The 19264-nt window shown below is 38.8% G+C and overlaps 2 protein-coding genes across 11 annotated transcripts in view; one reads left to right on the forward strand and one right to left on the reverse strand.

Moving 5' to 3' along the window:
- LOC107221830 (putative inorganic phosphate cotransporter) overlaps positions 1-19264 on the forward strand; it is a 22911-nt gene continuing 3647 nt past the window's right edge. For 2 of the 9 annotated variants that reach the window (XR_001525632.2, XR_006906400.1), the window contains exons 1-10: positions 1-164; positions 10561-10736; positions 11314-11444; positions 11776-11881; positions 12281-12365; positions 13560-13780; positions 13904-14050; positions 14194-14326; positions 15045-15286; positions 15423-15738. Coding sequence is in view for 3 of the 9 variants with exons in the window: in XM_015660968.2 (XP_015516454.1) it covers positions 140-164; positions 10561-10736; positions 11314-11444; positions 11776-11881; positions 12281-12365; positions 13560-13780; positions 13904-14050; positions 14194-14326; positions 15045-15286; positions 15423-15659 (1503 nt within the window). In the remaining 6 variants the exon portion in view is untranslated. Of the gene's footprint in view, positions 165-10560; positions 10737-11313; positions 11445-11775; positions 11882-12280; positions 12366-13559; positions 13781-13903; positions 14051-14193; positions 14327-15044; positions 15287-15422; positions 17364-17941; positions 18078-18486; positions 18769-19264 lie in introns of those variants that run through there. The other 7 variants (XR_006906397.1, XR_006906398.1, XR_006906399.1 and 4 more) reach the window with 7 other exon arrangements.
- The window catches only part of LOC107221831, a 3921-nt gene continuing 1017 nt past the window's right edge, over positions 16361-19264 (reverse strand). Inside the window, exons 2-4 of one of the 2 annotated variants that reach the window (XM_046746537.1) lie at positions 18499-19026; positions 18347-18421; positions 16361-18004 (exon numbers count right to left, since the gene is read on the reverse strand). In XM_046746537.1, the coding sequence (XP_046602493.1) occupies positions 17544-18004; positions 18347-18421; positions 18499-19026 (1064 nt within the window). In that variant the 3' untranslated portion in view covers positions 16361-17543. The remainder of the gene's footprint in view (positions 18005-18346; positions 18422-18498; positions 19027-19264) is intronic. The other variant, XM_015660969.2, reaches the window with a different exon arrangement.

Here is a 19264-nt window from a genome sequence, read left to right on the forward strand (position 1 = left end):
AATTCGCGTCACGAATTCAGTTCAGTTCAACCAGTGGCACCAGTGGCACGGAACTATCGGGACGTGTAGTTGGCGAGAATTGTTGCAAACGTGGAAATACCGGCCTTAGCGACGTTGTACCTGTTCCTGTAGGCCAGAAATGACACTTGCACAAATATTGAGGGGTAAGCGCTATACGGCTGTTTTTTTTTTCTTTCAACAAATCGCGTATATTATGTATGGTACAATGTATGGCTGTATGAAAGAATACAAGGTCCCTTGTTTGCAATGAAATATATTAATAAATAATTGCGATCACAGCCGTGAACTGATGCGACTGTTTTCTCTGTAGCAACAGTCGACCTTGGCCTCTGGTATGTTTGTAGTATGAAAAACGCGACGCGCGAAGATCCACGTTGCATCATCCCATATACTGCACGCGTGAAATTTTACTGCAGATCTATCGCACGATCAGTGTCAGTATCCTGCACAGGACAAATGTATTATTCGGTTAAGGACCAAATGTCATTGCCCATCCAATTACCGGTTCATAACATGATTTCACGGGTTTTACCCATCCATTTTCCATTCACCCTCGCCTTCGTTAAGCATGATAAGGTATGTGTAACCGTCGTACTGCCATATAATGGCATGGCAGATCGCAACCTTATGGCGCACACTATATCCAGTAGAACGAAACCATAATGCACGGCCGTGATACAGGGGGCAGTTTAGGGGGATGCAAAGTCCTTGACCTTGAGAGGTGTGATTGGGAATTGAGTTACCGTAACAAAGAACAAAATAATGGCGATTTAACTTATTACACTGGCAATGATTTTACCTAGCCATAATCCAACAGGAATACCTGTAAACTATTGGAGAAATCCCCTGTGGTCACAATGTGGGTACACGCATACGGTAATTAGAATCTGTCATACTTATAGGTATACATAATTTTCTATTCGGTTTAGGCGGAGCACGTCGGATAGCTGTTAAGATGATGGGAAAGTTACAAGAGTCACGAGCATTGCAGTCTGGTGCATCGGAAACCTTGAATAGAATTCTCGGAGCTTTATCGGGCCTGATTGTAAGAGAGATAATGTAGTATGAAAGGTGAGAAATCGGTATAGATAGGTCGTGGAAGGAAAAATAGACAAGTCGGTTTCAGCTAATCGCCGATAAAATACCGCGGGAACGATTAAGGATTTTGCGACTTTTATTTTCAAAATTGCCTTGAAAAAGGCCCTACACCAACAAGACAAGTCTAGCGAGCTGTCTCGAGATCGTCTCGAAAATATCAGTATTGATTACGAATACTGGCCAAATTTAAATTTCAATGATTCGACGTAAGTCTCTAGTCAAACCGGCATCGAATTTGAATAATATTATCTGACCAAGTATGATGTCTAAAATCCGTCGAGCGTTTTATAACAGCGAATTTATAACAATTATTTTAATCCGATAATATGTTACGTCAAACGATCCCGGATAGTTCTGCGCAAATAGAAACGATAAGAATCGTATACAAATAATTTTAGTATTTGAAAAAAGTTCCTTGGGATGTTTATATTAAGTTTTATATACGTCTGCTTTTATTGGATAACTTTAGTGATGATATTGCAGATACCTAAATCAAAGGTGCACACTTACCATTGAATTTGAGGAATAAATCAATTCCAGTGATTGTTTGAAAAGCGGAAGCAAGCTATATATATATATATATCTTATTATATGTGAAACTATATAAATCGTTTGAGTCGCGGCGAGACTATATTATAGATCCACGAAGTAACTTTACGCGTTATCCCATGTATATTTTCGTCTTAAATATATACCTATATGCCGGCTGCTCACAAGGAGGAGAGACCAGTCTCGATTACGTTTCAAACAATATTGCATGTACAATACGAATGTATCAAGAAATTCTGCAAAATCTATGTGTTATCTTTGAAGAGGTTTTTCTTAAGTTTAAATGTAATGCAACCCTTGCAAAAATGAATGCTCTTGATGATATTTTTATCTTTGAAATTGGAATATAAAAGTCCGTAATGATAAATCGTTTATATCCTCCTATTTTCCTACCTACATATACTCGTATTCATGAAATATACGGTTTTCAGAAATAAATAGCCAATCGAAAAGTTGTCATAGGATATGCCGGAATTCGACTAGCATCGACGATGCGTTAGATTGAACAGATTTCAAACTTTCAGATTGTCAAGCTTTGTATAACGTTCAAAATATGTGTGCAAGTCCGATTGGATTTTTTTATTTGTACAGGTGAAATAATTTTACATACGGCAAGTCCGCTCTTTTCAAAAAGTGGTAATCATCGTACAGAGTATTAAAGTTCGAAACCAAATTTTGGATGTTCGGATGTTCAGAAAGTGACGTCACCCAAAAGTTTTTTTCTCTTACGTCATCGATCTATAGTAATCGTCGACGACGAAAATCAGCTAGCCGAATTCCTCAGTCCGGAAACAACCGCGCAGTAGAGAGGACGTATGAGAATCGCGCTCCGCATATTTCGAGTAGCGGGTTCTCTACCTCCTGGATCCTGCGCTCCGGGTCCGCTTCCTGGTGCAACTCGAATTCCAGGATAAGCGGTCCGTAGTTCCTGCGCTTCAGGTCCTTCACCTGGTGAATTTCGACCTCCAGGACCAGCGCTCCGTAGTTCCTCATAGTTCCTGCGCTCCAGGTGATTTACCTGATGAATTGCGATTTCCAGGTCCTCTACCTGGTGAATTTCGACCTCCAGGACCAGCGCTCCGTAGTTCCTGCGTTTCAGTTCCTTTACCTGGTGAATTTCGACCTCCAGGACGAGTGCTCCGTAGTTCCTGCTCAGTGCAGTGATCAGTGAGAGCGTGAGGTATCTCATTAATCTCGTATCATCTGGTAAAACACGTACATGAACTTGGCTCGCCAATTGTCGAAAATGTGAATTCGGACTATTGCATAATTTGCCGTTAATTAGCCGTAAATTAGTCGCGCGACTAATTTTTTTGTCGCACTCAATTTTCAAAAAAAAGCGGATGGCGTGCTAACTTTTTAAAAACTTAGCGCGCCATCTACCAAAAAAACGCACTGCGAGCATCATGCGTAATTCTGATTTGGTTGATAATTTGCCGTAAATAAGCCGCAAATTAGTCGTTGAACTTTTGTTTTTGTCGCACTCAATTTTTTAAAAAAAAGCGGATGGCGTGCTAACTTTTTAAAAACTTAGCGCGCCATCTACCAAAAAAACGCACTGCGAGCATCATGCGTAATTCTGATTTGGTTGATAATTTGCCGTAAATAAGCCGCAAATTAGTCGTTGAACTTTTGTTTTTGTCGCACTCAATTTTTTTAAAAAAAGCGGATGACGTGCTGATTTTTCAAGAATTTAGACCGCCAACTACCAAAATAACGCACAGCGAGCATCATGGCTAATTCTGATTAGGTTGATAATTTGCGTAAATAAGCCGCAAATTAGTCGTTGAACTTTTGTTTTTGTCGCACTCAATTTTCAAAAAAAAAAAGCGGATGGCGTGCTGACTTTTCAAGAATTTACCACGCCATCCATTCATCGCAAGATTAAAAATACACTTCCCACACACAAAATATTTACATAAAAATATCTTGGTTCTCTTTTCATTCCAATGGAATGGATGGATGAATGAATAATTTTTTAATGATTTCTATTTACCATTTTATTTATACGCCTTTCATTTATTTATTTGTTATTTTAATCTTGAGAGTGAATGGATGGATGAAAATCAGTTTTTCTTTTTTAAACAATTTATTTTTACATCTCTAATTTATTTATTCACTTGGTACGAGAACGAATGTGTCTTAAAGTTGGACGTCCTCATGATTTGTATTGAGACTGACGATTTTCTATGGAGAATACAAAAGTCAATAGTTCATCCAACGTAGCTGTGAATTGTGATAATAAAAAAAAAGTTAGCACGCCATCCGCTTTTTTTTTGAATATTAAGTGCGACAAAAAAAAAAAGTTCAACGACTAATTTGCGGCTTATTTACGGCAAATTATCAACCTAATCAGAATTAGCCATGATGCTCGCTGTGCGTTATTTTGGTAGTTGGCGGTCTAAATTCTTGAAAAATCAGCACGTCATCCGCTTTTTTTTAAAAAATTGAGTGCGACAAAAACAAAAGTTCAACGACTAATTTGCGGCTTATTTACGGCAAATTATCAACCTAATCAGAATTAGCCATGATGCTCGCTGTGCGTTATTTTGGTAGTTGGCGGTCTAAATTCTTGAAAAATCAGCACGTCATCCGCTTTTTTTTTTTGAAAATTGAGTGCGACAAAAACAAAAGTTCAACGACTAATTTGCGGCTTATTTACGGCAAATTATCAACCTAATCAAAATTAGCCATGATGCTCGCTGTGCGTTATTTTGGTAGTTGGCGGTCTAAATTCTTGAAAAATCAGCACGTCATCCGCTTTTTTTTAAAAAATTGAGTGCGACAAAAACAAAAGTTCAACGACTAATTTGCGGCTTATTTACGGCAAATTATCAACCTAATCAAAATTAGCCATGATGCTCGCTGTGCGTTATTTTGGTAGTTGGCGGTCTAAATTCTTGAAAAATCAGCACGTCATCCGCTTTTTTTTTTGAAAATTGAGTGCGACAAAAACAAAAGTTCAACGACTAATTTGCGGCTTATTTACGGCAAATTATCAACCTAATCAGAATTACCCATGATGCTCGCTGTGCGTTATTTTGGTGGATGGCGTGCTAAGTTCATGAAAAGTTAGCACGCCATCCGCTTTTTTTTAAAAAATTGAGTGCGACAAAAACAAAAGTTCAACGACTAATTTGCGGCTTATTTACGGCAAATTATCAACCAAATCAGAATTACGCATGATGCTCGCAGTGCGTTTTTTTGGTAGATGGCGCGCTAAGTTTTTAAAAAGTTAGCACGCCATCCGCTTTTTTTTTGAAAATTGAGTGCGACAAAAAAATTAGTCGCGCGACTAATTTACGGCTAATTAACGGCAAATTATGCAATAGTCCGAATTCACATTTTCGACAATTGGCGAGCCAAGTTCACGTACGTTGGTAAAACGTACTGATAACGAGTAAGTAAGCGCAGCGAACGCACGAGCACAAAATCCAGCCACACTAGACATCCGACCAGCTAGTAATAGATAAATACTTAGTATCCGTAGAGATAATGTTATACATCAATTTTCGTTAATTATTTTAAAAACAGCGTGTACTCTTCCTTCACAAACAACGAACTTATAAAGGGCCATTTGGTTAAAATGACCACTGACGACTGTGCGGGTGTAGTACATAAGTGTTTTTATTACAGGATTTCGTTAGTATGTTTCAAGGATAAAAATTATCCAGAGTGTCTGCTTTACACTATATGTGAAAGAAATTGCATTATTTGAACAGAAACTCAATTTAAACAGTAAGAAGCCGAGAAAGAACCTGAATAAGTAAACAACGTTTGTTATGCACTATTCAGTGATCGGTTATTAATACGTCAAAAATTTTCGACAGTTGGGAACTCGATCTCGCCTTTATTTTAGAAAAACAACAACTATTCTTCATGTGTATGGACATAACCTGGTGTCGTCTATTATTAATGTGTGCGAATAATTGTACCTTTAATATGTCTGTTTACACAGGGATATTAATTAATGATTGATGATTTTTTAAATCGTCGATCTATCAAGATGGTATCGATAATTACTGATCCCAGCACGCAGAGTTAGATAATCACACTGGAAGAACGGATTTCGACCAAGCCGAAATAATACTAATGTTATACTTACAATCCGCAAAATATATTCTATCGCATACATAAACTGCAAGTATAAATCATGTAAAAACTCGTTACACTATGATGGTTCGTTTGCAAGGTTATGCATCCATTAAAGAGAAATACGCGATTGTCCAAACCTTGAATCCCTTACTCCAAAAGGGTAGGTATCGTTTCGACAAGTGAACACTTCCATTCAAATTATTTAAATTATTATAGCATTCGGCGGTCGTACATGCTCGCTTAAGATAAATTCGTTCCTATACGCATTTATTTCTATAGAATGACGATTACCGGTACAATCGAGATACTACACTGCTTACGACGAAGGTTCCATATATTATCTCTTGAAGGGTCTGTCTTATAGGTAAACCGCGTTCTACAAAGGGTAATTTATTCGTTGCTGAACATCGAGCGCGATCGAATAACGCAGCCGTCCTACCTGGCACCTGTATATGTGGCTCCCCACTCCCAGCCCACTTTCTCTCTCTCTCTCTCTCTCTCTCTCAATCGGATCTCCCGTTCAGCAACGAATTAAAATTAATGCAACTAAAACAATTAAGAAAACTTGAAATAATTGAAGAAAAAATTAACCTGCTCATGTAGAACCGCCGCATGTAAAAACAGAAACGCAGACACGCGCTTGTTGAACTGTCGCACGTAGTCCGTAAAGTCGAACTTGTAGAAATTCTCGCTCGTCTAACCGTCTCAAATAGAACCGGTTCTTCCTCGTAAAAATGTGTCTAAAGTAGCGTGGACAAGTGCGGTAAAATAACGTAAGACATGAATGACGCAAAATGTAACAGACTGAGATGATATGAAATAATTCAAAGGTAAACTAACATAACTGTTGTTTCAACATTTCTGTGATACCGATTGCAATTCCCGCTTACGAACAATTATAATCGCGCTAACAATCTTCCATACGGTATGCAAATATCACTGTTACGCTTACATATACATCGGTCGACGAATGTACAATTATAATCTATCGCTTTGTTGCCGTCGTCGATCACAGTACAAGCGAAGCGAAGCGTTGTGTGTTTGTATGGCGGAGGTATTTCTGACGCAGAGGAAAACTGTTACAACTGAACGGTATTGATGTTTCGTTTACTGGGTCCATGAAATTCAAGTGAACTTCATGTAGCTAATGATAGAACACCTGAGGGATACAACATAATTAAATTTCCACGTATCATTATACTAACTGCACGTGCTGTCCTGAGTGAATTATCTGAACTTTGCCAATACTATACAACGCCTGTATTGTATTAATGTAGATAGTCAATCGCCATTCCCTACAGATGCACCCTATAATTGGGGTTCCTTTGACATATTTGAATGTAGCATATTTCCATTCCAGCGTGCATTTTCAAGGCTTATACATATAATGTATGTCAGGTTTGTCTGCCAGATTGCATCGAATCATGCTGCAGCTGCTCGAATAATCATCGTGCAACAACGTATCAACAGTGTACAATATAATTGTCTGAACGCTCGGCTAAACGCAAACTAATGTAGCGCATCATGTACTAATTGCCACGCGGATGGACCGTGTAGGACCATCTAGCATAAGGATGACCAAACTCGACTGTACCGGGTGATTCATTTTAATCGCCCAAGGCCGATTACACCGATACTAAGCAAAATACGAAAAAATGTTTCCTACAAAATATTTAGGGTTCGAAGGGGGAAAAAGGATGAGAGTGTCAGATTTTTTACAAGTGAAGGCGCCAATATCAAGTGAAGGTTAACTTGGTATTTTTTCCAAATAGAACAGTATGTATTTACCATCAGCATTCGAAAGGACATTAAATTCTGCATAGAAAAGTACGAAACAGTACATACTCACCACCTAAACTGGACCGGTGATGAGATACATGCCTGTCAAGTTGCTAGGGAACAAGATACCGGTAACTCGTCAGTTCTATGGAAATACTCGAGGACTCGAGTATTCTAATACCGAATGTTGTCAGAATAGTTCTCCACGTAGAGTCTACGAGGTTGGATAAAGAACAATAGGTTTGTTTGTATCGAATTTTATTGATTTGTTGACAAAACATAGAAAAAAATTGTGATATTTTTTGGTTATGCCCTTTCAAATGCCAATGTAAAAAAGATACTGGTTCATCTAGGGGGGGAAAAAAAACCAAGTTGATATACACTTTACCTTGGCGCCTCCACTTGCTAAAAATCTGACACTCTCATCTTCTTTCCCCCTTCGAAATCTAAATATTTTGTGGGAAGTATTTCCGTATTTTGCTTGGTTCCGGAAGAACCGGCCTGGGGCGATTAAAATGAAACACCCTGTATAATTGTATTACACATAAGTATGATATATGTGGACGGACAGCACATGAAGTGTTTAATTGTCCCCATATCATGTAAAAGCATGCGTAGATTATCTGAGCAGACATCATTATATTTTAAATAAAAGGTCAACCTCACGCGACAACGTCACACGCGCGACGTAACATGTGATTGTATAACTCTAACGCGTGAATAACGAGGGAGATACTTCTTTTATTTAATTTTGTAACCCACTATGATACGCAAATATACCGACATAATGTGCATGCGTGCGAGGCGTGCGCTTGGACCCGAAGTTTCGTACAGCAGTTGTCAAGTATAGTGTGCGCTGCACCACCACGCTGCACTATCAATTACACATGCACACGTACTCTTGACAAGAATTGAAGGATCAGTTGTATAATTCCCTGCATGCGCTTTTTTTCAAGGGGTAATAATTCGGTTGTAAATGGTATACCTCTGCAGGTTGCAGATAAATTTTAATAATAGTATCGTTATAAGGAAATACAGTCTTATAACCTAAATATTTTATAAAAAATTGATCAGTGTTGATGTGTTTAGCCGTATAGTGTTTTGAAAGGTATTTTTTTTCTGTTGCTTTTCTTTTGCGAAAAACCACTCCCCCTTGTTTGACTTTACATATATAGCTCTAGAAACTTCGTTTATACGTTTTTCGCACCTGTAAGTAATTTATTTTGGTCCTTACCGCTCTTTTCTCTTCACCTGATCGTTAATCACAGCTATCTGATGGGTACAGTGTGTATCAAGTATAAGCGTGTACAGCTGTGGACTTTTTAGTTGAGACTTGCGTTCTAACGTTTGATGAATCTATTACTAAATTTTTCAACTAATAGAAATACATGAAGGAGCAATCATTTTACAAGGTACAGTCCAAATCTGATGCAGTTTAAGGGCAGAGTGGAATAATAGCGTAAACATACCATATTTATATCACTGAATCCAGTAAAATTTATGTTGGAATCGTGATTATAACTCCCACACAACTTTTAGTAGATATAGGTACGTTAATACAGATCGAGCTACCGTATCTTTATAGTAGTTTCTACAATAACCCCGCCCCCCAATAATGAGTACATATTACAAATCTGGAAGCTCACCATATTACAGATGAAAACGACGATCAATGAATAAAGACTTCATAAAGTTGATTAAGCTATGTCGTAGATATATTTATTTGATGAATTAGTCAGTTACGCTACAAATGTAATGACTAAACGATAACTATGAAGTCGTTTGAAATCATAAATTGAGTATAAATGATTGGAAAAGATTCACTCCTGTGTTAATCTCGCAATTAGTTATACGTTATATTTGTCGTACCCTTTGAAAAACGTATAAATGAGTTTTTAATATTAGTCGTTTATACAATATCATTTTCGCTGAAATGTATGGAACATACATTTGTTGCTCATTCCTGTAGCGATATGAACTGTCGTAAAAACTATTAGACTTTCGCTGATGGCTCTTCTTTCCCACACACACGATTGTAGCTTATTCATCCAACAAGTTTGAAGAAGTTTTTGTTCGGGAATTCCGACTGAAATCGCATGTTTGTGAAATTTCGATTAATCAAGCTTAATCGAAAACTCAATTATTAGCCGCTTAGTGGGTACACGCCCGGCCAATCGCGCTCGACTCGGCGCGGTTAAGTCAACAATTCGAATATCTCCGTTAATAATGGTCCTACAAACTTTTTTTTGTGTCAATTCGGGCTAGTTCCTTCTCACCAATCCGATCATGCTAGCCAAAATGACCTGTGGTCATTACTTCTGCAGATCACAAACGTTTTTTCGCCCATCTTAGCGTCAAAGTGGCTATGAGTGATTTAATATTATTACAAGGAAGGGGAGTTTGAAAGATGCTTGGGGTGAAGTTCAGCCCCAGTGACAAATTGTGGTTAAGTAAGGTTAACCTAACGCTGCATTTTTAGAATCACTCGCTGTTTCGCAGCTTAAGAGTTGCCACAAATTCAGTAAACCCATAATACCGAGCGTAATACAGCATATTATAGGAAACTCATATTTTGCAAATTTATCTCTAAAATAATTACGAAGCTGCAAAATAGTAATGCTTACTTCAATGCTTAGTTAAATCAACGGCGCGAGTTTCATGCCCCCTTTCTTGATGAGAAGTATATAAATATTCAGTGATTTGTAAGTTAACTTGAGGCTAAACATGGAACTGACCTACAGTCGTAGTTTGATTGACCGTAACACAGTATTAGTAACAACTTGAGTTTTCGATGAAGCTCCATCGATCGAAACATCAGTACGTCAATATGAAATCCCGTCGAAACCCCTGTGATATTTTTTTTTTCAACCCGCCTAGGACGGTGTACGCTGTATGATTGTTAGGTTTTGCGAGCAACTTGCGCGTTAATTCCTTTACACTATTTATAGGGATGTACCTTGCAATAATTGAACGTTACCAGAAATCTGAAGAAATCGTTGTTATATCATTTCTTTGCAGAGAAGATCCCTCGCCGAGGCATCCTCGGAGCTATGATGTTTCTGGCTTGTATGTTTTCTTACTTTATACGGACAAACCTTTCCATTATCATCGTCGCCATGGTTAAAAATGGGACAGACACACGTGAAGAAAATGGGACAGACACACGTGAAGAAAATGGGACACGCACAGATGATGTGAGTCTTTGTTATTTATAATAGTTATTGATGAATATCACGCTCTGACGTTTTATAATTATGTACTTCATTGAAAATTTAACTCCGAACAATGCATACCGGGTCTTACACTAATTTCGGACAGGCAATCATAATTATGTAATCTTTGTCAATTGTCGCGATCACACCGTATGTTAACCATGCATAAAGCCAGCTGCTATTTTTTTTAATCCTAGGACTTTTCATTATTCAAATATATAACGATAAGATGAGTTCCCTCTTACTTTTAATGTATGTATCAAGTATTCTTATTAGTATCAGTAGTGGTCGAAAATCAAGAATTTTTTTAACAAACTTGCGGTATTGCTAGGAAGGAATTTCCTGTTAGGTAGTTCAGTATTCATTAGAAATTGTATCAACTCTTAAAATAAAAGACCCGTCGGTCTAAATGTTGTCGGACGCGGGGACATAAAATCCCATCGCTGGTCGCACTACACCATATTAACCCTCAATAAACATGTATTACGAATCAGCCGTCTGATAGTTATGTATTACAAAAATGATGGAATATGTGGTCGTAAATGAATCCTCCCTTTAGTTCGGTGAGCGATACGAGTGGAACGAAATCGTTCAGGGAGCTGTACTAATGGCTTACTACTGCGGCGTAGTTCCGGCTAGTATTCCAGCCGGTATTTTAGCAGAAAAATTTGGAGGTTCCAAGGTTGTTGCGTAAGTTTGAAACATTCCTCTGATCGGGTAAGCATACGTTACATCTGTTATTGAGTGGAATTTATTCATCATTCCGAAGTTAAAATTAATTATCTGTGCAACGGGAGTCATATAATATAGAAGAAATGTATAATAAATTACAAAAAGTTATTCGTATAGTTGACATTGTATAAAAAACTGTCAGTCGCTCGGTTTGAAGATGGTGATCGTAATTACCTGTTTTGAATTCACAATTAGGTGTATATAATGTGATATATAAATTTAAAGACCTTGATAAAACTATCCTTTTATACATCTAACAAACTGTAAGCGTATATTGTTGGTCCGGCAGATTGGCGACTCTCATTCCTGCTCTACTGAACCTGCTTATGCCATGGGCGTCTAGTGTTCACTACATGTTCGCTATCGTCCTGCGGTTCCTGATGGGATTCTTCGGGGTCGGTTCATGATAGATATCCAGATATGTAGATTTATCTCCATAGATGTCCCCAATATACCTGCATCCATAAATACATAAATATGCGGATCATATTGACTGTGTGTATATATTGTATACGTGTATACACGAGGTCTAAACGTGGAAACAAGCCGCCTCGGCGCCTAAAGATCGGCAACGGGGCGATACAATTTCGTTGGTGAGATGGCAAATTGTAACTCCGGTTGCTTATCCGTAAGCACCGAGATGGCTTGTTACTACGCTTAGGCCCGGTATTGTATATTGTATGTATGTATATGTATTAAAAAGAGTGATGCCGCTACCTCAAGCCCTAGGCCTTATACGGTCTTCCTTTCATGTCCGGCCTGCGACCTAAAGTGATCTTACCCCCTGCCCACAGAGTGCTGTGTATCCGGCTCTACACGCAATGATCGCCAGGTGGGTGCCACCCAACGAGAAGGGAATGTTCGTATGGGCTATGCAAGGTAATTATGAACGAATTTTTAAAACTTTTTACGGGTTTTCGTCACCTGCACATCATCTCCACCATCTCCACACGTCGTGAAATTTTCTAATAAAGAACATCTGATCGTAAGATGACGCAATTATTGACAATTCAATGAGCGTATAAACCATTCTATCAACATCTTAGCTGTATCCGTCCGGTGATGACAAGTACACGAATATTCAATCCAATTACAAACTGGGGTACAACTCCTGTCATTACATAAAGTCGGTAGAGTGAATCCGTCAAATAACGGACCGTCGGGTAACCACAAAAGGACTAACGAGGAGCAAAACCCTGGCAGCCATGTCACTGCCCGCAACGACATTCTCGCGTAATTCTCGCCTGAAAATATTTTTCTTTCTTTTTCGCCTAACAAAGTTGGGCTTCGTACCTGTGACGTTTGTCTTCATCGCGCGTGAACGACCTGCGACGTTGGTCGATGAGTGTTTTACTGTTAATGGACGGAAAAAATAAATTTCACAAATTATCGAGCTGATCCGTCCGGAGATTTTTGCGGTAAGAATGATATAAGAGGTGTGTAGCTTGTCTATTCTGTCTAGTTGTATTAGGTGAAACGAAGCATCATGGACAGTTTCAAATTATCGATATCATATTGAATATATGACTCTCGATTTTCGTGTTATTACGCCGTTGAGTAATTTTTTCCTGCAGTTGTTGAAATGTTTTCGAAGAATAGCAATTGCGAGCGAAAAATGCTGCAATGGAAAAATAGCAGACCTAGAGGTGACAGAAAAGTCTAGCAATAATTTTGTTTGTAACATCGGTTGAAAAATAAATTCTTTTTCATATTTTTCAATATCCGGAGAATATTAACATTTTTGTTTCAACTCTCGCGGTAGTACATGTAATATTCGAATAACAGTTCCGCAAAAGTCTATCTTGTAGGCAGTGAATTATTTTTGATATTGAATCCCGTTCTGTGACGTCGGCTACGAATAACAATAAACCGAATAGGCAAACTTTACGGGTACGGGCTATGCGCGTACGCAGCAGTGCACATTGGTGTTCGTCAATTTAATACACCAATGAAATAGTTACGTAACAGATCTCTACGTAATGATGCGCAATTCGCGTCACATTTCCGAACGCAATCGAACCTGCCCTGTCTTCTCTTTCATGTTGCAAATAGGTATCATTTGCTTCTCCGCAGGTGGACCCTTCGGTACCGTAGTCACGTTTGTTCTCTGCAGTCAAGTGATCGACACATATGGGTGGGTGGCTGCGTACTACGTGACCAGCGGACTCATTCTTGTATTTTTCGCCCTCTGGGTATACCTGATACATGACACACCCGACCAGCATCCGAGTATCACAGAACGAGAAAAGGAATATATTAAGAAACAAATTGGAACGAGCGTCAGCAAGCAAAAAGTACGCAGGACAATGATACAGGCGCATGCTTGTAGATACGGATTATACCTAATATACCTATATACAAACAGATGCATAAGCGTTAGCTCGAATTATATAATTCTCGGGTTATCCAATTCGCAGGTAAAACTTCCTGTTGTCGCTGTCATCACATCGCTTCCATTCTTGGTCCTACTCTGGGCTCACTTTGCTAACATGTGGGGAATCTACTTCATATCCACAAACGGACCCAAGTATACGCTCCAGGTTCTTGGGTTCAATATGAAATCCGTGAGTATAATATGTAATATGAATTGTTAAGCGGCCAGGCAAACGATTAAAAACATATTATAGAGACTCATTTAGAAAATTATTTTCTTATGAAAAATTTTTACGAATAGAACGTTGGTAATTTAAGAGAATTTAATTTCAAGGGTGGCTTTATGACTGGACTGCCTTACATTGCCAGACTTGGGGCCGGTGTTTTGTTTGCCGCTGCCGGAGACTACTTACTGAGAACCAAGTACCTGACGGTCGTGTGGTTGCGCAAGATTTTCATGATTCCCTGTAATCTATTAAACGTATCTACCAGTCCTTTGTTGTGTATATACCTACCTTTACTTCGCACGTGCGACTTGCCGTTGGAATTTGGGATTTTCTTTGGCCACTTCTATGCTCGATATCAGTCCACGTACAAGAAATTTCGTGTTCGTTTTGTTGCAAATGTTTCACTTGTGAAAAACTTTAGAGATTCATGCGACAAGTTAATATGGTATTTTAATTTTTGTCTTAGTATTTACTTGCATATTTTCAAGTAATTTTTCCCTTCAATGTAGTACTTTTGGTTTTTATCAGAAGTGACGGTATTAATAAATGTAGTTTAATTCCACTGTGCTAACGTATAAAACGTCGGTATACACACGGTGTCTCATTGCAAACGTACCAGGTAAATATCTAGGAACCTAGAATAGTTGGAGAAAATTTTTTAAGATGGCAGTTTCGTGATCATGAGGGGAATAAAATTTGGCATTAAATTATATCCCCCGATTCTGACACATCCGATGCTGTCGACACCTTGCTAGGTGATAATGACACCAATAATGGCAACGTCAGTTAGCCTTAAAATCATGAAACTATCATTTGAATCTTTTAGCTGCAAGTCTTCTCACTTCCGAGATATTTTATTGGTCCGTTTATGACGGTTCGCATTCTACAGAGACTAAATTACGGCTATTGATTGCCTGGGTGGGTTTGAAACAGTCTTATTTTTTTCTTGTCTATGCAGCTCACATGGGCCCAGCTTTGTGTTTACTCGGTATGACCTACGCGGGAAAGGACAAATTCTGGGGAATTTCTATGATGATACTGGCCTTGGCCTTCAACGGTGCCGCCTGCCAGACAAGTCTCCAAAATCACCAAGATCTGTCACCGAACTTCGCGGGATCCCTTTACGGTGTAATGAACACGATTGGCAGCTTTCCAGGTTTCATTATTCCTGCGGTTGTCGGTGTTCTGACTAATGAGCATGTACGTAGATACGTGTATTTGATTCGAGTTTTGAGTACCAGCGATTATGGCGTCCAGTTTTATACTTGTACGCTAGTAGGCAAATTTTATCGGATGTATCATTAATCAATAATTATATTTATTTCAAACGATTCAGAACAGCGTTGAAACATGGCGTCCCATGTTTTGGATTTCCGCAATTGTTTTCATGTCCGCAACCGTCTTGTTTTGGCTCTTTGGCTCGGCGAATATTCAGCCGTGGAACGACATAAGCAACGGAGGAGTTGAAGGAGCTATTTCTACCATCCCCGACGAAGAGATGAAAATGACAATGGACACCAAAAAGGCTCAGGTCATGTCCGATGATGAAGAGGAAGAGAATGCCCGTATTTAGTCTTACATTACGACGTAAAAAGAATAGAAGTGGTCCCACTAATCACCTCGACTGTCAATGAGGATTTTTCCAATTGTTGGTGAGTTCAGCATTTGCTTACTTGCAAGCAAATGCATATGCTGATGTCCTCATCCAGAGTAGTACGCAAGCATCCGCCGGACACTTGTGTCGCTTTACGTGGATATTTTTTGTTTATATTATACTGCGGGTGGGCTACCTATTCTTCTTAGATCCTTATATTTATTTACGTGCATATATATACATGTACACGGTGAATTCGTAACGATGGGAAATTATAGGATGTATCATACACGCGTGAATTTTGTATTCTCGTTCATTTCTTGGTACGGTTTCAAAGTATTATGAGAACCATTGCATTAACCGCACGTCGTATGATATATCGCGATATATCTAACCAGCTCGAATATGCAGGGGATGCAGTGCTTCTTTCGATAATGTAGAAATGTACTGAAGAACAATTGAAGATATAAAATTTGCACACGCGCAATACATTCTAACATTTCTCGCCGTTGGAGCCTCAATAGGCCACACTTGGTCAATTCGGTTTCGGCTGACGGTAAATGTTCTTAAATTACGAGAAACCATGCATTATTTTTAATTCTCGATAGTAAAACAACAATGGTTTTTTTTTCTGAATGCGCTTGTTAACGAGCTGCCGTTCAGGATTCTATTTTTTTTTATGTCCAAATTTATTTCTGATACGGCATCACCTTGTCTGACCAATTGATTATTCGACGTAGATTGATCATGTCATCGATATATTCCAGTGTTGAGTAACTAATAACAGCTAGAAACGCATGTGTTTTAGAATGTGCAAGTACGTGCTAATACGTAGATTTGTGTAGGTGTTAGATACAAAATTCTCGACCAATTTGTTATATAAGTACACAGATAGTTAGTCAGATGTATAGATCGATAGATAAATACCTGCCACAGAGAAGCGCGAGCTACAAGAAATAATGTTGGTCGCGTTCTTTAAATACTTGTATCTTTTTACCTAGTGGAAGAGAAAGAGAATGACCAAATGATCTAAAATCAAAGAAAGACGAAATATTACCGATGCTTGCGAACACGGAGTCGATTCTAAGGAGTATCAATTCTGCTTCGAAACGTAGCCTGAAAATATTACCACTTCGTCTGATCGTGGGTCCGCAATTCGAGACAACGTCAAGACACCATCGATATATATATACGAATACACGGTAAAAGCTGTGGAATTTTGAAAACGCCCGTATCGTACTCTAAATACCTGGTTCCTATGATTTTCAAAACCTTCCTCGCTTGAAACTCGGCCTATTAGAACCTCATGCTCCTTGGCATAGCCTTTCATACTGATGCGTGAATTCGTTCATTCTAGACGTAAAAATTACGTTTCATTCCATGTCTATTGTAATTTTCAATCATTAGGTCATCCATTCATTACAGCTTCAATTGTGAGGTAATATACTTAAACAACCGCTGCACGGAAAAGAGGATCCTTTTGTGGATATCCTTTGCAGAATAAATTAGGCATTTATTCTTAACAATTAGCTGCTAAGTCTTGTTTTGTTATATAATTATTATGTATCATTTCAAGTATCGATTATTATAGAGCCGTTGTTGATGCTTCAGCTGTATGAGAACGCAATTGAATCTAATTTGCGATCAAACCATTGTTACAATAATAATGATTTTTTAAGAACATTTGCTCGATGAGAAAAATTAATTTCTATTTCATTGCATTACGCTTTTTTGCCGCTTTCAACGACTGAAATCATGATATGACATCGAACTACCTAAATTTCAATTGGACGAGTAATATTTACTTTTCGACAAAAAAAAAAAAAATTGAAGAGGTGGTAAATCTCTGATTTTAGTTATTGATTAGCTTTTACTTTTTCGACTTGGTAAGCGAATAATCGGAACTACCTCAAGACTCTCCCCGTACGGTTTTTTACCAGAGTCCAATTCTCGCGACTTACGCTCACAGAGCTTCAAAGCTTGAACCCTATACAGCGAATTACTCATGACGCAATTCAATTTTGCTCCATCCTTGCTCTCCTCCTTAGTTATCCCCGATGATTTGCTGCAGATTACGGCAGGAGGCAGTGTGGTACTTGTAATTCCTCTGCTCCCTTGCCCTCCTTTAGGATTGCACGTGCAATTGCTGCATGATCCTTGCTTTCGGTTAAAAATATTTTTTAGAATACGCAAAGCCTTTATGGACTGTATGGGCAAGTTGCACCCGCTCCTTGTACACTCCTCTTTGTGTTGTATTCCAGAGATTTGCAGCGACGAAATTGGGTACCGGTTTATGACAGTGCCGCTGCCACAACGGCTTGGACCTACGTAAGGGCAGAAAGTTAGAATTCGCAGATATGAATGAAAATCTCAATAACAACTAAAAATTGGAACGTACATTATTACGATGTATGTGTAGTAGGCAGTGGTGTAGTATGTAAGCTATAACATCCTCGCAACATTTCGGGTATAATTTCACATTCACATCGTGAACTGCACTTTTTTTTACACGCAGGCATTTCAACACGGTGTTCCGTACGTTGGTTGCGAATAACACTTTCTACTGCGGTATACTCATACATATCTGATTACATAGAATACCAAAAAATTCTACGCCCCGATACTCGGTAGGGGTATATAAGCGTATTGCCGTTCGAATATCTTACCGCATACCGACCACGCATCGGGAGTAAATGTAAAGACCTGCACCACTTTTCCCCACTCTTCCAACGACCCTGCAGCTAGTGAATGATTATTGTTATTCACGAAACTAATAATTAACGGATTTTCTGTTCTGAAAATCTAGTAATCCACCTACCTGACAGTTTTGTATTCAACGGTCGAATGCAGTTGGATTCTTGTCTCTGAGTTTGTGGTTTGTCTTGAATTGAGCTAGACGTCGAGGATGAAATGGAAGCTCGAAGGTTAGCTTTCAAGAGGAGCTGCGTTCTTTTCGCCGAAGCTGATATGGGCACTGTGTGCAACTGACTGGATAGTGTAACGGAAGACTGATTTTCGCTGATTTTGGAAGGTGTTGCCATCACGTAACAGGGGTTGTATGCGAGTAAAATATCCTGAGTTCTGAGTATCTTCCCATGGATTTCTTCCCTCCTGACTCCAGATGGAGCATTCCATTCTTTATCACCATTCGCCACGCAAACAGAACACTCTGAGCGTCTTACGCAAGTCGAGCAGGTTGTTCTTTTAGATTCATTCAATTCTATCAGGTCTGGCACACCAGCCAATCCGGTTTGTGTACCTGTGCTGAGCGTTGCCACAGTTTTATTCTCCAATAAATCTCTAAGTCGTCGCGTTCTCGCGGCAAGCACATCATCCAGTGGCTTACCTGTGGTATAAAAATTAGTTTTATGATATGAGACCGAATCAACTTTAAAATGGTTTTTTCGGCGAATTTTTGTGAAAAGGGGCAGTAAAAGACTGTAAATAGAACACCCCCTTTTGAATATTTCAAAGTTTTTAACACAGACTAGGTGTGTTGATCAGCTTTTTATTGATAATGATTTGTCTGAGACAAGTTGGTTTTATCGGATCCTAGGTTTCGAGGTCTATGAGCTCTTTGTCAC

The sequence above is a fragment of the Neodiprion lecontei genome, chromosome 1 (genome assembly GCF_021901455.1).
Source record: "Neodiprion lecontei isolate iyNeoLeco1 chromosome 1, iyNeoLeco1.1, whole genome shotgun sequence".
In the NCBI taxonomy this organism is placed as follows: Eukaryota; Metazoa; Arthropoda; class Insecta; order Hymenoptera; family Diprionidae; genus Neodiprion; species Neodiprion lecontei.